The 13,547-nt window shown below is 44.8% G+C and overlaps 1 protein-coding gene across 5 annotated transcripts in view; it reads right to left on the reverse strand.

The window, feature by feature from the left end:
- Nucleotides 1-13,547, reverse strand: part of PRTG (protogenin) — a 37,728-nt gene that overhangs the window by 6,670 nt on the left and 17,511 nt on the right. For 4 of the 5 annotated variants that reach the window (XM_039339935.1, XM_039339937.1, XM_039339938.1 and 1 more), the window contains 3 exons: nucleotides 8,812-8,976; nucleotides 7,905-8,273; nucleotides 7,190-7,378 (listed from right to left, as the gene is read on the reverse strand). In XM_039339935.1, the coding sequence (XP_039195869.1) occupies nucleotides 7,190-7,378; nucleotides 7,905-8,273; nucleotides 8,812-8,976 (723 nt within the window). The remainder of the gene's footprint in view (nucleotides 1-7,189; nucleotides 7,379-7,904; nucleotides 8,274-8,811; nucleotides 8,977-13,547) is intronic. The other variant, XM_039339936.1, reaches the window with a different exon arrangement.

A 13,547-nucleotide genomic window follows, 5' to 3' on the forward strand; every position in this document is an offset into this window, starting at 1 on the left:
GCTTTGATGCTTCATAGTCCTGTTGTCAACCTCCCTTCAGAAGCATCATCCCTGAATTGCTGGGCTATGGGGGAGGCAGTCAGGGAAACAAAGTCCACCCTGCCACACAGGACGATTGAGCCAGCCAAAGCGTTGTCCCCCCTCCTCTCAACTGTCCTCTGGTCTATCTACTAATATCCGGCCAGTCTTTTCCTACAGCAGAACACCAGAGGGGGCCCTTCCCCTTCTTGGAGGGGTGGCAAAACATTGCCATCCCAACTGAAACCTCTGTGGGAAGGTCAAATCTCTGGAGTCTTGCAAGGAGCATTTATGCTCAGCACCCCTTGGGTTCCATGCCAGAAACGGGGACCATTCCCACATCTGAGCCAAGACCATTTGCCTCCGAGAAGGGGATCTGGCCTTCCTTTGAAAGCCAGCACTCCAGAGCCCCCCAAGCCCCCTCGTCTTTCAGCTGCTGTTTTGAGAGTCTCCAAAGGGGCCTGAAATGAGGCCATAGGTCAGGACTAGATAAAACAAAGGAGGAATCCGAGGTCAGCCTAACCCGAACCCTCTCCTCTCCTCAGCACCGTCTCATCCCAGATGATAAAGGATTGGGAAGGCAAGGGGGAGGGGGCAGTCAGCAATCAGATGGGACAAGGGCTAACCCTGACTGTGCTGTCAAGCAAGAGGCATTTGAGGCCCACCAGTTTTCTCCATGCAGAGAGGGGGGCTCTCGTACACATCCCACTTTCCCAGGGCTGAGATTTCATTCCCCCCTTTTGAGTTCTTTTGCCATCTCTGCCTCCCTCTGCAAAGGATGGGCAGGAGGTAATATTTTATTAGCTGGATCTTTAAAATCTTGAAGTTAAAGATAGTTTGTCAAAGCTAGGCACATGGGGGTGATGATAGTTTGCCAAGAGGCTGGACCTCTGCTCCTCTCTAGACCAAAAATCAGCAGGGCTTCATGGGACAGCATAGAAGACTCCTGGGTAAGAATCAGCCTCAGGAGCAGCCCTGCTTCTGGGGAGGCTGCCTGCCAGCATCCACTGACTTTTAGGACAAACTACGAAGTTCAGCCAAGGAAAATTGCAAATGTCCTTGCTGGGATTTAAGAATTGCTGAGCCCTGTGCCTTTCAGGAAAAGGGGCCCAGGGTCCCCGCCAAATGTCCAGTTTAGACTTTTGTCTTTCCGTGAGCCATTGTTGAACCCCCAAGACAATCCCCTCCCCCTGCTGCACAATAAACTCCAGATAATCATTCAAGAAGAGGCCAGCAGCCAGGCTGCTCTGACATCTGGGTCGTGGCCTTTGACCCAGGACCTGGGGCTCTCCCAAGCAACCGTTGCCTGGCGAGGGGGAAGGGTGGGAACAGCCTGACGGAAGGAAACCTGACCCTCAGAAGGGGTGCAAAGGCTGAGTGCAAACAGGATCCATCCCACCACAAAGAGGGTCAGCTACAGAAGGGGGGGCAGCTCTGCAGGCACTGCTGACTTCAACAGCAAGATATTTTACACACACACACACACACAGAGAGAGAGAGAGAGAGAGAGAGAGAGAGAGAGAGAGAGAGAGAGAGAGAGAGAGAATGTATGTATGTATGTATGTATGCAAAATAACATTATAAATGATAAAGTCCATCCTTGCAACCTGAAGCCATCCTGAAGCTGTTTGCATTTCTGGCACCTCTCAGCTGGCTGGGAAAACAAAGGGTGCTGAAAAAATCCCCTGGGCTGAGCTGGCAATGCCTCCTCTCTCGCCTGCCTTCCCCACTGCAGAGCCCAATCCCTGGAGCTTCCCAGGAGCATAGAATCTGACCCAGGGAAAGCTGGCTTCTTGCTCCCCCTTCCCTCCCCACCCGTGTTGGGCTCTGTTCTTCCACAGGAAGGGGCAGAAGAGGGACGTCTCTCTTTCTGGAGCTGCTGGGGCACACTCTGGGCTCTGATGCCAGTCCAAAATGGCTTCATTCCAAATGAATGTGAAAGGCTTTGCTTCTCATGCCAGTATGGAAGGACGCAGTTGAGGAGCTCCTTACCTGCCTTTGTCTGATCCCTGCAGCAGCAGCCACTTTGCCACCCCTGATCATACAGGATGCCCTAACCATGCAACACACCCCTCATTTTTGGCAGCCAAGAGCTCCCGGTGGGATGGCTACCTGATGGTTCACCACTTTGAAGAGGCTTCTCTTTTTGCACAAAAGCAGAAGGAAGGCCCTGCTCCCCTCCTCCCCAAAATGCCTTCCCACAAATCCCCCAATGCTTGCTAAAAGTGCCTCCATTTTCCCTGGGACAAATGCTCCCCATGGAAAGGATGGGTCTTGGCCTCACAACAATAAAAGTGTGCAGAACAGAACAAAGCTGATCCGGTGAGTGCTTTCCCCTCAAAATGGATATTTTTGTGAGAGTTGATTTCACTAGTTCACTTTTATTGGCCTTTGAGTTAGTTACACTTGGGGATTGTGTTTCACCTCTTGAGAAATGGGTGGTACAGAAACATCTAAACAAAGCAGTGTGGAATCCCTCTGCTGCCTTCAAATGCCCAACACACCCTGAGAGGCAAAATTATGGCTTGTGAGAGTGATTGCAAATCTTGGTTTTCAAATGCTTCCAACCAAGGCTTAGCAAGCCATGGCCTGAAGCAGGCTAGCCAATAGTTGTTTAACAAACCAGTTTGATAGGATGTCCAAACTGGGAAATGCTAGACTGCTTGTTCTCCGCTGCCCAGCAGCTTCAGAGAGCAGAAGCTCCCACTATGGGGTTCAGCTTGAATAAACATTTAAGAAAAGTAGCACAGAACCCCAAGCCTCCTTAGACGCTGAAGCCAAAAGCAAAAAAAGAAGAAGAAAAAAGACAAGCCAGACTTCCCCAAAGCAGCCTGGGCCTCATTTTGGTCTCCCCTGCTGTGCCACAACAGCCCCTTCCTCCCTTTTGTTGGTGTTCATCCCCCACTTTGTAAGATGAGACTAGGGCCTCATATAGCTCACCTCTCCCGACACCATTCAAATGAAATTACACAGAAGAGGAGGAGGGCCTCCACACCTCCAGGCTGCCCCTGAGAGGACACGGTCATCCTACCTGAAGTGATGGGCCAAAAGCACCTGGTGGAGAAGGGGAAACTTGACAATTTTTGCAGTTTAGTGGCAATAACAATACAGAAATATAGGAAAGTGAGTACCAAACACTTCCAGAATGCCTGAGACTACAGCTAGGAGTTTGCTATGTTGCCCACCTCTAACCATCTCCCAGGAAAGGGCCCCAGGGGAGGACAGCACCCATTTGTTGCCCACTAAAACAGAAGCCCTTGTTTCAACATCCAGCTGCACAAACCACCATGGGCCATTCCCGCAAAGCACAACAGTCCAGATGAGCTGTGCAAGCTGTCACTGAAGAAGACAAGAATTGGCTGCCTTAGAAAAGTACACACACACACACACACACACACACACACACCAGGGGAACACAAGGGGGTGGGGGAGCAGAAAAGGAAAGAGACCAGATAATCCCACAGCCTTTTGTCTGCAGTCCAAGCCCTTCCCCTAAATCCTTTCTAGCCAAACCAAGAAATGCCCCCTATTGGTGGGCTGCCAATTGCAGGACATATCCACTGTCAGAAAATCTCTCTACTTTCCTTGAATTTGTATGAACCCCCTTTTCAAAATCTTAAGCTCTGGATGGCAACAAAACCTATGAGCAGAGACAACTAAAATTTTAATCCATGTTCGGATGTTCCATATTGGTCTGTCAGAACAGAACTCAGACAGAACAGGCAGGCACCAACCCAGGCCTTCTAACTCTGAATCCCCTTTCATGTGCTAATGGCAGCTTAACAAACTGTCTCTCCTGTCCAACGTGGCCAGACCTTCAGTGATGAGCGCCTGAGCCAGTGGATTGATTGATCTCCCGATGATCAATGGACACTGTTGATTTCATTTCCTCAGACAGACGGGTCTCTTCAAAAGCCTCTGCTTTTTAAATTGGGATTGAAAAAAGCAGGGCTTATCTCAAGGAAATATAGTGTAATTCCCAAATTGTAAATAACCAAGAACAAGTCTCTAGCTACAACTGCATTCTACAGATTCTTCACAGAGAAAGAAAAATAAATTTGTGTTTTCCCCTGGGAGTGAAAACATAATGGAAAAATGTCAGAATAAAAGCCCAAACATCCTCAGGATGGAAGAGCTCCCCTTCCACCCTTGCAAAGAACTCCCACATAGATGGACAAAGCCTTGAAGTGCCCATAGCTCTGCTTCCAGCTGCACCACAAGAAAGGATGCTAACCAGCCCTAAACCCAATTTGGCCACATTTTTCATGACACACTCATGTTGAGCACAGAAAGGAATGTGCAAATCTGCCTTAGAAGGCACATAGCAGCAAAACTCTTGTTGAGCTTGACCATCACATCAATCTTGTAACTGAGAGGCAGGAACCACTTTAGGCCTCCCCTCAAATGTTTTAATTTCATGCTAGGATGGCTGTGGAGTTCTTTAGGACCGCTGATTCTTGAGGAACCAAGGGTGAAACCCACCTGCTTCACCCTCTTTGACTCCCCTGGATGTTGCCGCCTTCTTTTGCTGATTGCCAAGTGCTACTATGCATTCAAAGTATAATGAAGGCCTGGGGCATCTTTTCATCAGGAGGAGCTCTCAAGCCTAATCCAAGGCAAGACTCTTGCACAGAAGGAGCAGCTCACATTTTCCTCCCCTGAAGCCTTCAGTGCCTTCAAAAAAAAAAAAAATCTATCCTCCCATGTGAGAGAGTGAAAACACTGTCTCAGTTGGCATCACTGTCACTTGTTGCTTAGCTTGTAGGGTGAGAACATTACAGAAGACAGGATGTTGTCTGAGGACTTCCAGGAGCAGCTCTGGCCCTGGAGGCCCAGAACGAACAGGGATTTCCTGCAACTCCAGCTGGGTCACACCTCCTGACCTTTCTCTAGAGCCAGCCTTGGCCACTTCACAGGAAGTCCAGGTGTCACCGAAGGAGGGCCACCTTATTGCTCATCCCAAGTTGGAAAGAAGGAAGCAGTGTGAAGCTTTCCTTTGAGTTTCTCCTTTGCTCCAGAAGTGGCAACGCAGCAAAGAAATAAGGGCAGAATCCAGTGCTAAAGGTTACCTCAGACCTCCCAGCAGATTCTTCATCTCTCTCTCCTGGGCATCAAGTAGCCGCTCAGACATGTCTACCCATGTTGACACAGTAGCAGAGCAGAGAGCTAAAAACAAAGCTTAAGCAAATGAGCTGCAATGGCAGAATTTGCAACATAGGAGCTTAAAGAGTGTTTTGTCCAGGCAGCAGGCAACTGTCGCTCTCCAAACTCTGGGTTCCCATCAAAGATGACTTTTCACCCTCAGGCAGCTTCCAAAAGACTTGAGGTGATCTTCCGCTTGGCAACTCCTCTTTCAGCCTTACAATTTCCATTTTATTAAAAAATAAAAATGCAGAGATTGTCTTTCCTCTTGGGAGCCCAGAACCTCAACTTCCATCAGGGGTCCTAGAGGTGGCTTTCTGGTCATCTGGAGGTGACTCCAGCCTCTTTCATTAACTAGCACCAAGCTTAAGAGAATACTACTGAGGGAGCTGGCATCTTGGCAGCAGAAGCAGGGAAGTTACAGGAAGGGTGGAGGATGCGGCAGCAAGGATTCATCAACAGAGACCCCCTGGCTCATGGCCAGCACAGAAGTCTTGTGGAGAGAGTTGAGCCTAGACAAATTTGAGTCTAGGCAACTTAAGCATCAGGATTGATTGACGTGGTCTGAGAAAACAGAGACTTCTGCAGAAGCCATGGACTTTCACTGTGGCAAGGCCTACCCAGGCTGGCTCCTTGTTCATGCCATGGGGTCAGACAGACTTTCCTCTTCAATCACCTTGTATGCACCACCCTAAGAGGATTATCTGAGGACAGGAGATTGGCAGAGCCAGAGAGGGGGGAGGACCTACAGAAGCCCCTCTAGAAAAGCAGCCTCCACGAGGTTTTTATTGCCTTCCCTTGTGTGTGTGTCTCCTCTCCCAAACAAATCAGAAGGCTTCAGGCTCGCCCAGCCAGTCATAGGGAAAAAGACACAAGGCCACGGGTAAGCATGGTTCTTGTGCTCCCCTTTAATCTTCCTTCTCACCACACTTGGCTCCAGGGCTAGGATCTTCCGCAAAGCAAAAAAGTCTGTGTTTATTCCTCAAACGCTGCCCAAGCAATACATTGAGAAATCTGTCAAGGGCCGCCTCAGGAAATTTCAATGCCAGAAAAATGTCAGAAGGATCAAATGAAGAGTGTCAAAGATACCAACCCAGTTTCCAAGCAATAATACAGACAGCCATATGAGTTCAAAGAACCACCACCACTATTGAATAATCAGTGTCTGGGACATTGGGCACCATCACCAAGGGGATTGAGTTGGTGGGGCAGCCCAGAATTCAAGGACATAATGTGGAGCATTCAAAAATAAATAGTGGACACCACGCAGGCAGTTGGGACCTGAGGGGACGTGGGTGTCTGTGCAAGACCCTTGGCTTCCAGGGGCAGAGAGCTTGCTTGCATCTTCCTGCCAGAAAGGGAAGGGGGTGGCCCTGCCAAGGCAGGTGAGAGGCAGCTTTCCTGGAGCCAGTAGGGTGGGGAAAGGGCTGCTTTTCAGAGGCAGCTACTCCACAGGCTGCCAGCTTGATAGAACAGCCTGAAAAATGACTGTGAACTGTGTCTGTTAATGCCCCCTCAAGGGACCCCACTTGAATGTCTGGGAGCTCAACTGAGCACCATCTCTGCAATGGATGATACCAGTGAAAACTTGACACAGCCTTAATTGGGACTCTCTCGCTTGTCCTGGGTGTGTTTCCATGGAAATGCCCAGCACATTTCCAATATGCCTCCTGGTCAGGCTCTGCCCATTCGGATGCCCTCACTATACACAAGGTTCAGCTGCTTCCACCCAGTATGCCACATGCAGTTTTAGCTTAGCTTAAGTACAACCATGTGAGCATTCGGCTGCTTCTTCCTTTCCAACACCAACAATATCCTAGTGTCGGCAGCAAATATGGCCCCCTAACTGCTTCCTCCAACCCCAGACTGCCCATGAATAAGTTGGGCTACTTCTCTGCTACCTCATGAGGGCCACAACCGGCCTTCACTGACCACCCTTCTTGCCCTCTGTTGCCCCTGATAGCAGTGAAGGAAGCCCTCCCTCCTGAGCTGAGAGGGTCATCGGGAAAGAGAGTCAAGTCGTGCTCACCCAGGCCGCTGATGGTGTAGATGGAGTCCCTGGCCCTCAGCAGAATTGGCCCATTCTCTTGCTGGCCTTCTTCCTTATAGTACAGCTTGTAGCCTTGGATGGCAGCACCATCTGCAAGCTCTTGCTGCCACCTCACAGTGATTGTTGTGCAATTCAGAGGTTCCAGGCGCAATTCAGGAGACTTTGGTACTGGGAAAGAATGGATACAAAAGGCTCAACTTAAAGAGTATCAGGGGAGAACTTATACCTTTATCTAATAGCCAGTCTTACAGACTGGCAACTTCACATTAGTGCTTTGCCACCCTTTGGTTTGATAAAGGGGGTGGGAGGCATTGCAATCCTGCCAAAATTAGACATGTTTATTTATTTGCTGAAATTATATGGCTGACCATCTCACAGCTCACCACAAAACAAACTTTGGTCCACCATATCCTGGCCCCAGTGCTTGAGAAGAAAGCCAGCTCACACTGGACTCTCTGGCAATCTTAGTAGCAGCAGCAGCAGCATCTTCTCCCTGTTAAACCCCCCCCCCCTTTCCCACTGTGGCTTTATTTGCCTTTTGCTTGTCACAAACATTATTAAGGAAGGAAGAGCCACAATGTTTGGGAGCAGCCCATCCAAAGCTCCCTCAGTCTACATAAAACTGGCCAACCCCTGACTACTCTATTCAGACAGAATAGCTCTGCTGCTCATTTGGTGGAAAAACAGGGGGCACCTTTGACACTGGTGGCTTTTGGGGTGCGATGGGAAGTCCACAGAGAGGCCTCGCCCCAACCAACTTTTGTGGCAGCAGAAATACGAGCCAAGTAGATGCTGTCGGGCTTCAGCCCCCGGAGCAGGTATTCGTAGGTGCTTCCTGGGAGCTCCAGTGCCTGGATGCTGCTCTCCGTGCTGAGACGGAAGGAGAGGCGGAAAGCCACCAGCTCCCCTCGCCGGTACTTGGCCGGGATGGGCAGCCAGGTGATGAGGATGTCAGAGGGGCTTCTGCTGGTCAGGCTGAGCTCAGGAGCTCTCAGCGGGACTAAGGAGGAGGAAAGATGGAAGACAGAGTCAGCCGCTCCAAGGGCCTGAGGGAGGCTGCATGCTGGAATGGAAAGAGTTAAGGAACTGAGCTTTCTGAGAGAGAGAGAGAGAGAGAGAGAGAGAGAGAGAGAGAGAGAGAGAGAGACAGAGGAACAGAGAGAGAGAGAGGAGACTGAGACAGAGAGAAGGCTTGACAGAGATCCTTCCCTGTTGCTTCTCACACTTCCACTGTTCATGTTTTGTTTCCATAGGTTTGTAATTCATATGGAGGGCCCTGTTCTTGAGAGACTGACTCTCCTAGTCAAAGCACTGGAACTGGGCAGAGGCCAAGTCAGGCCTCTGCTGCTGAAGAAAAGGGATCCAGGGGGGGCTCCGTGCAGAACATGCCTGTTCCTGCTATTCCAAAGGACTCAAGCCCCACCGTGATCCCCTTGGGCTATGGCAGCTTGGTGGTCATAAGAATGCAAACAGAACCTCCCTTACAGAGTCTGACCAAACCCAGGAGGGGGGTCATCCTCTATGGATTAAACTGCTGCAACCAGTCCCCCCCCCGGGTTCTGGGTCTCTCGTGGCAGCTTTTTCAGCAAGGAAGCCAGTACCGTCTTCCAATGTATGGCGAGTGACGTGGTCAGACATCTGGCTGGCCCCCAGGGGCATATAGGCCACGACGTAGAAGGTGTAGTTGCTGGCAGGGTCCAAATCATCAATAATATAATGGGTAGTATCATTTCCAATCACCACTTGGTATTCTTCATTGTTTAAGCCTGGAACACAAAAAGAACGGGCCAATAGCAGCAGCATGAGCATATTAGGGTAGAAGGCTCCCTTGGAAGCCACTAAACAGCATGAACAGGGTAGAAAATGGGTGAGATTTAGATCAAAAATGGGTTCTTATCTAAAACAGAGCTGAGCATCTTTTGCTCAGTGGTATTCTAGGGAAACCGTCTGTGGCAATTTATGTCCAAATGCTGGATGTCCGGCTCAGCCTGTCAATGGCCTCTGAAGCAGGAAAGAGCTGGCAACTGCTCTGGACCCGACTTAGCACCCGAAGCCTGTCCGCTCTGTAAAAGGCGCGCACACACACACACCGTCTGAAGCAGCATCAGCCCTTCCACTTCAGAATGGAGGCAATGGGCTGACATTCCCCCAGTTGATTTTCCTACAGTTTTGAATTGTTGATAGCATTTTAATTAGGCAAGTTCATCAGCACCTCACAAGCCTCCAATTAAAGGAGTGTTAATTAGGCATGATTTCTGACTTGTTGCATAGGGAACCTATATGCAGTGAATGGCTGCAAGGCCTCCTGTGGTGCTGCGGCTCCTGGCTCCAACACAAGGGAAGAGAAAGCTGCTCCCTCCACCTTTTTCTTTTTTTTTTTTTTTTATTAAAATTTTTCAAAAGTTTTACAAATAAGAATCCACCCTCCCCTCCCCAACCACCCCACCCCCCCCCCCGACTTCCCAGAACTGAATATAGGATTATTTAAGAAATATTTTAAAAATAACATTTGCAATTTATAAAATAATTAATAATAATAATAATCACAGTAATAATATATATAATAATAATATGCATAACATAAACTTTAAAATGAATAATATATACTAAAAAAGAAAAAAAAAATAAAAAAAGAAGAGAGAGAGAGAAAGAAGAAAGAAGAAAGTAGACGAAGAATAAAGCATATATATATAAAAAAAAAATATATATGAATAATAATACGTAAAAAATGTATATATATAAAAAAGAAAAAGAAGAAAGAAAGAAAGAAAAAACAATCATTACAAATTATAAAAAGGCTAAATAATATTTTTCCATATCCAAATTATGTTGTATAAAATTTATCCATTTTTCCCATACCGCAAAAAATTTTTCTTGAGATTGCTCCTTTAAGAAAGCCGAAATCTTTGCCATTTCTGCCAAATACGAAACTTTATGAAACCATTCTTGTAAAGTAGGCAAAGATTCCTTCTTCCAATATTGTCCTATTAACAACCTAGCGGCTGTAATCAAATTTAACATCAATATAACCTCCTTAGCATCACAGTCAATAACAATACCTAGTAAAAATAATTGCGGAGTAAATTTTACCCTCCTTTTAAAAATTCTTTGAATATTCCACCATATCTTAATCCAAAAAGCTTTTATATGCTTACACGTCCACCAAATATGGTAATAAGGTAGCATCCAAATATCCACATCTCCAGCATTTCGGCTGTAGATTAGGGTACATAATGGACATTTTCTTTGGGTCAAGGTGCCATCTATAAAACATCTTATAAAAATTCTCTCTTAAATTTTGCGCTTGTGTGAATTTAACATTTCTTATCCAAATAAGTTCCCAAGTATCCATTGAAATCGTTTCACCAATATTCTGTGCCCATTTAATCATACAATCTTTAACTAGTTCAGGTTCTGAATCTAATTCCACTAAAACCCCATAAACTCTCTTAATATGGGTTGGCCTTTGATCTCTTACTTGTTTTAAAAAAATTTCATCTTCTCTAAGCCAGCCCATTTTACAATCCATCTTCCATCTATCCACTATTTGTCTATATTGGAACCATGAATAAGTTAAATTTTCATGTGTTAATTCTTCCAAAGATTTTAACTGCCAGTCTTGGCCATCCCATCTTAGTAACTGTACGTAAGAGACCTTGTCCATATTTACCCCTTTCCTTATACCTTCTATGGCATGCCGAGGTATAGCCCATAATGGTATTTTGAAGTCACTTTTATAATACTTTCTCCACACTCTTAGCAAAGAGTTTCTTATAATATGAGACTTAAAAACCCAATCCACTTTTTTATTAAATATTAAATAGGCATGCCATCCAAAAAATAGGTCCCAGCCTTCCAAATGAAGTATTTCTGTATTTGTTAAATTCACCCAGTCGCTAATCAATGTCAATACTACAGCATCATAATACAATTTCATATTTGGTACCTTGAGTCCACCTCTCTCACGAAAATCTTGCATTATTTTAAGTTTCACCCTTGGTTTTTTCCCTGCCCAAACAAATTTATTAATACCTTTTTGCCATTCATCTAAATTACGTTCGTTCTTTAAAATAGGTAACATTTGAAACAAAAAAATAAACTTTGGCAGGACATTCATTTTAATAACTGCAATTCTGCCCATAAGGGATAACTGTAAATTATTCCAGTTTTTTAAATCCTTCTGTACCTCCATCCACAGCTTTTCATAATTATTTTTATACAATTTTACATTAGAAGCAGATAATGTAACCCCCAAATATTTTACCTTATCAACAATTTCAAAGTCTGTTAAGTTAACTAGAGCCTGTTTATCACCATTAGTCATATTTTTAGCTAGTATTTTGGTCTTATTATTATTAATTTTAAAGCCAGAAACACGTCCATATTGTTGAATCAATTGTAATAATTTCACCACCGAAGAAACAGGTTGAGACAAAGTAACAACCAAGTCATCTGCAAAGGCTCTTAATTTATATTCTTTTTTATTAATTTCTATTCCTTTTATTTCTTGAGACTCCCGAATTTTAATCAACAAAATTTCCAGTGTTAAAACAAACAATAACGGAGACAACGGGCATCCCTGTCTTGTTCCTTTTTCTATTACAAAAGCCTCTGACAAACCCCCATTTACAATAATTTGAGCAGTCTGTTTTTGATATATATTGGATAATACTTGTAATATATTTTGTCCAAAATTCATCTCCTTGATTAAACACAGCATAAACTGCCAATTCACTTGGTCAAAGGCTTTTTCAGCATCCAAAAATATCAGGCCTGCAGAGACTTGGTTATTCTTTTCTAAATACTCTAATAAATTAATAATTTGTCTAACGTTATTCTTCATATACCTTCCAGTTATAAAACCCGATTGATCCCTATGTATAAACTGCTGCAAGATCCCCATAAGCCTGTTAGCTAAAATTTTTGCAAAAATTTTATAATCCACATTTAAAAGAGATATAGGCCTATAATTTTTAGGCAAAGTAAGATCTTGACTATCTTTTGGAATCAATGATATAAATGCATTACGCCAGGATGGAGGGATCTCTAACCCCTGTAATAAATTATTAAACAGTTCACACAACGGTTGAATCATCTCTTCTACTAAAGCTTTATAATAAATAGATGTCAACCCATCCGTACCCGGCGCTTTGCCCAATTTCAATTGTTTAATAGCTGTAACAATTTCTTCCTTAGTAATTAAACCGTTGATCTTTTTTTCCTGATCTTCTGTTAATTTAGGAAAGTTAACTTTGCCTAAATAATTATTTATATCTGTAATTTGAATATTAGTACCCTTATATAATTTTTGATAGTATTCTAAAAAAGATTTCTTAATCAATTCTTTCTGATAAACCAATTTACCATTATAATTTATTTTATCTATATTCCTCTGTTTCTGTTTTTTTCTTAACTGATAAGCCAACCATCTCCCTGGTTTATTAGCATTACAAAATGTATTTTGTTTCATAAATAGCAAATTAGTTGCAGCTTGATCAGCCATCAGCATGTTAAATTGTGTTTTTAACAATTTTAAAGCTCCTTTAACCTTTTCATCTAAGGGATTTGAAATTAAAAGTTTCTCTTTTAATTTAATCTCCTCTTCCAAGTCTTTCCGTTTCTGAGTCTGTTTCTGTCTATGCAAATTATTCATTTTTATCAAAATACCACGCATGAAAGCTTTACTTGCATCCCAGACCATACCTTTTTCTTTCTTAATCACTAACAAGGCATCAGCAACAGCCCTGCTCTTCCCATCCCCACAATTACCCTTCCCCCAAGTTTGAAGAAGAAATCATCTTCCAGAGCAGGTCTCCTCAAGAGACCCTCATTTCTTTGCCCCCCCCCCCAACACCAACTATGAGAAAGCTTAATTCCCATGTTGGAGAACTGCTGCAAAGATGCCTCTGATCCACACAAAATTATCTGCCTTATTTGGGAAACAGAAAGAGAGAATCCCTTCCCACCCCTCTCCCATCAATTAGGTCCCTCAAGAGCCCCACCCTGGGGCCCAGCTCAAGGTCTCTCAAAGCTAGCCTTCTGCTCCCACAAGGATCAAGCAGGTGGGACTCAGCAGCCTGTTTCTGCTCCTGTGTTGATATTGGCCCCCCCCTTCCAGGATATGCTGGAACCTACCGTTACTTTGCCAGCAATTCTTGCACCCCCCAAATGGATCTTTTTCCTAGAGACACACTAGTTAAATATAGCCATTCACTGGAATGAATCAATATCAGCTTTTCAGTCCATCATCCAACTAATTTATGCAGTATTTATCTTTCCAAAGATCTGGTGATCTTTTTAAAAAATATTTTAATAAATGCCAAAATTTACAATACGA

The sequence above is a fragment of the Crotalus tigris genome, unplaced genomic scaffold (genome assembly GCF_016545835.1).
Source record: "Crotalus tigris isolate CLP2741 ecotype Arizona unplaced genomic scaffold, ASM1654583v1 scf7180000017741.1442986301:2390832, whole genome shotgun sequence".
Lineage (NCBI taxonomy): Eukaryota > Metazoa > Chordata > Lepidosauria > Squamata > Viperidae > Crotalus > Crotalus tigris.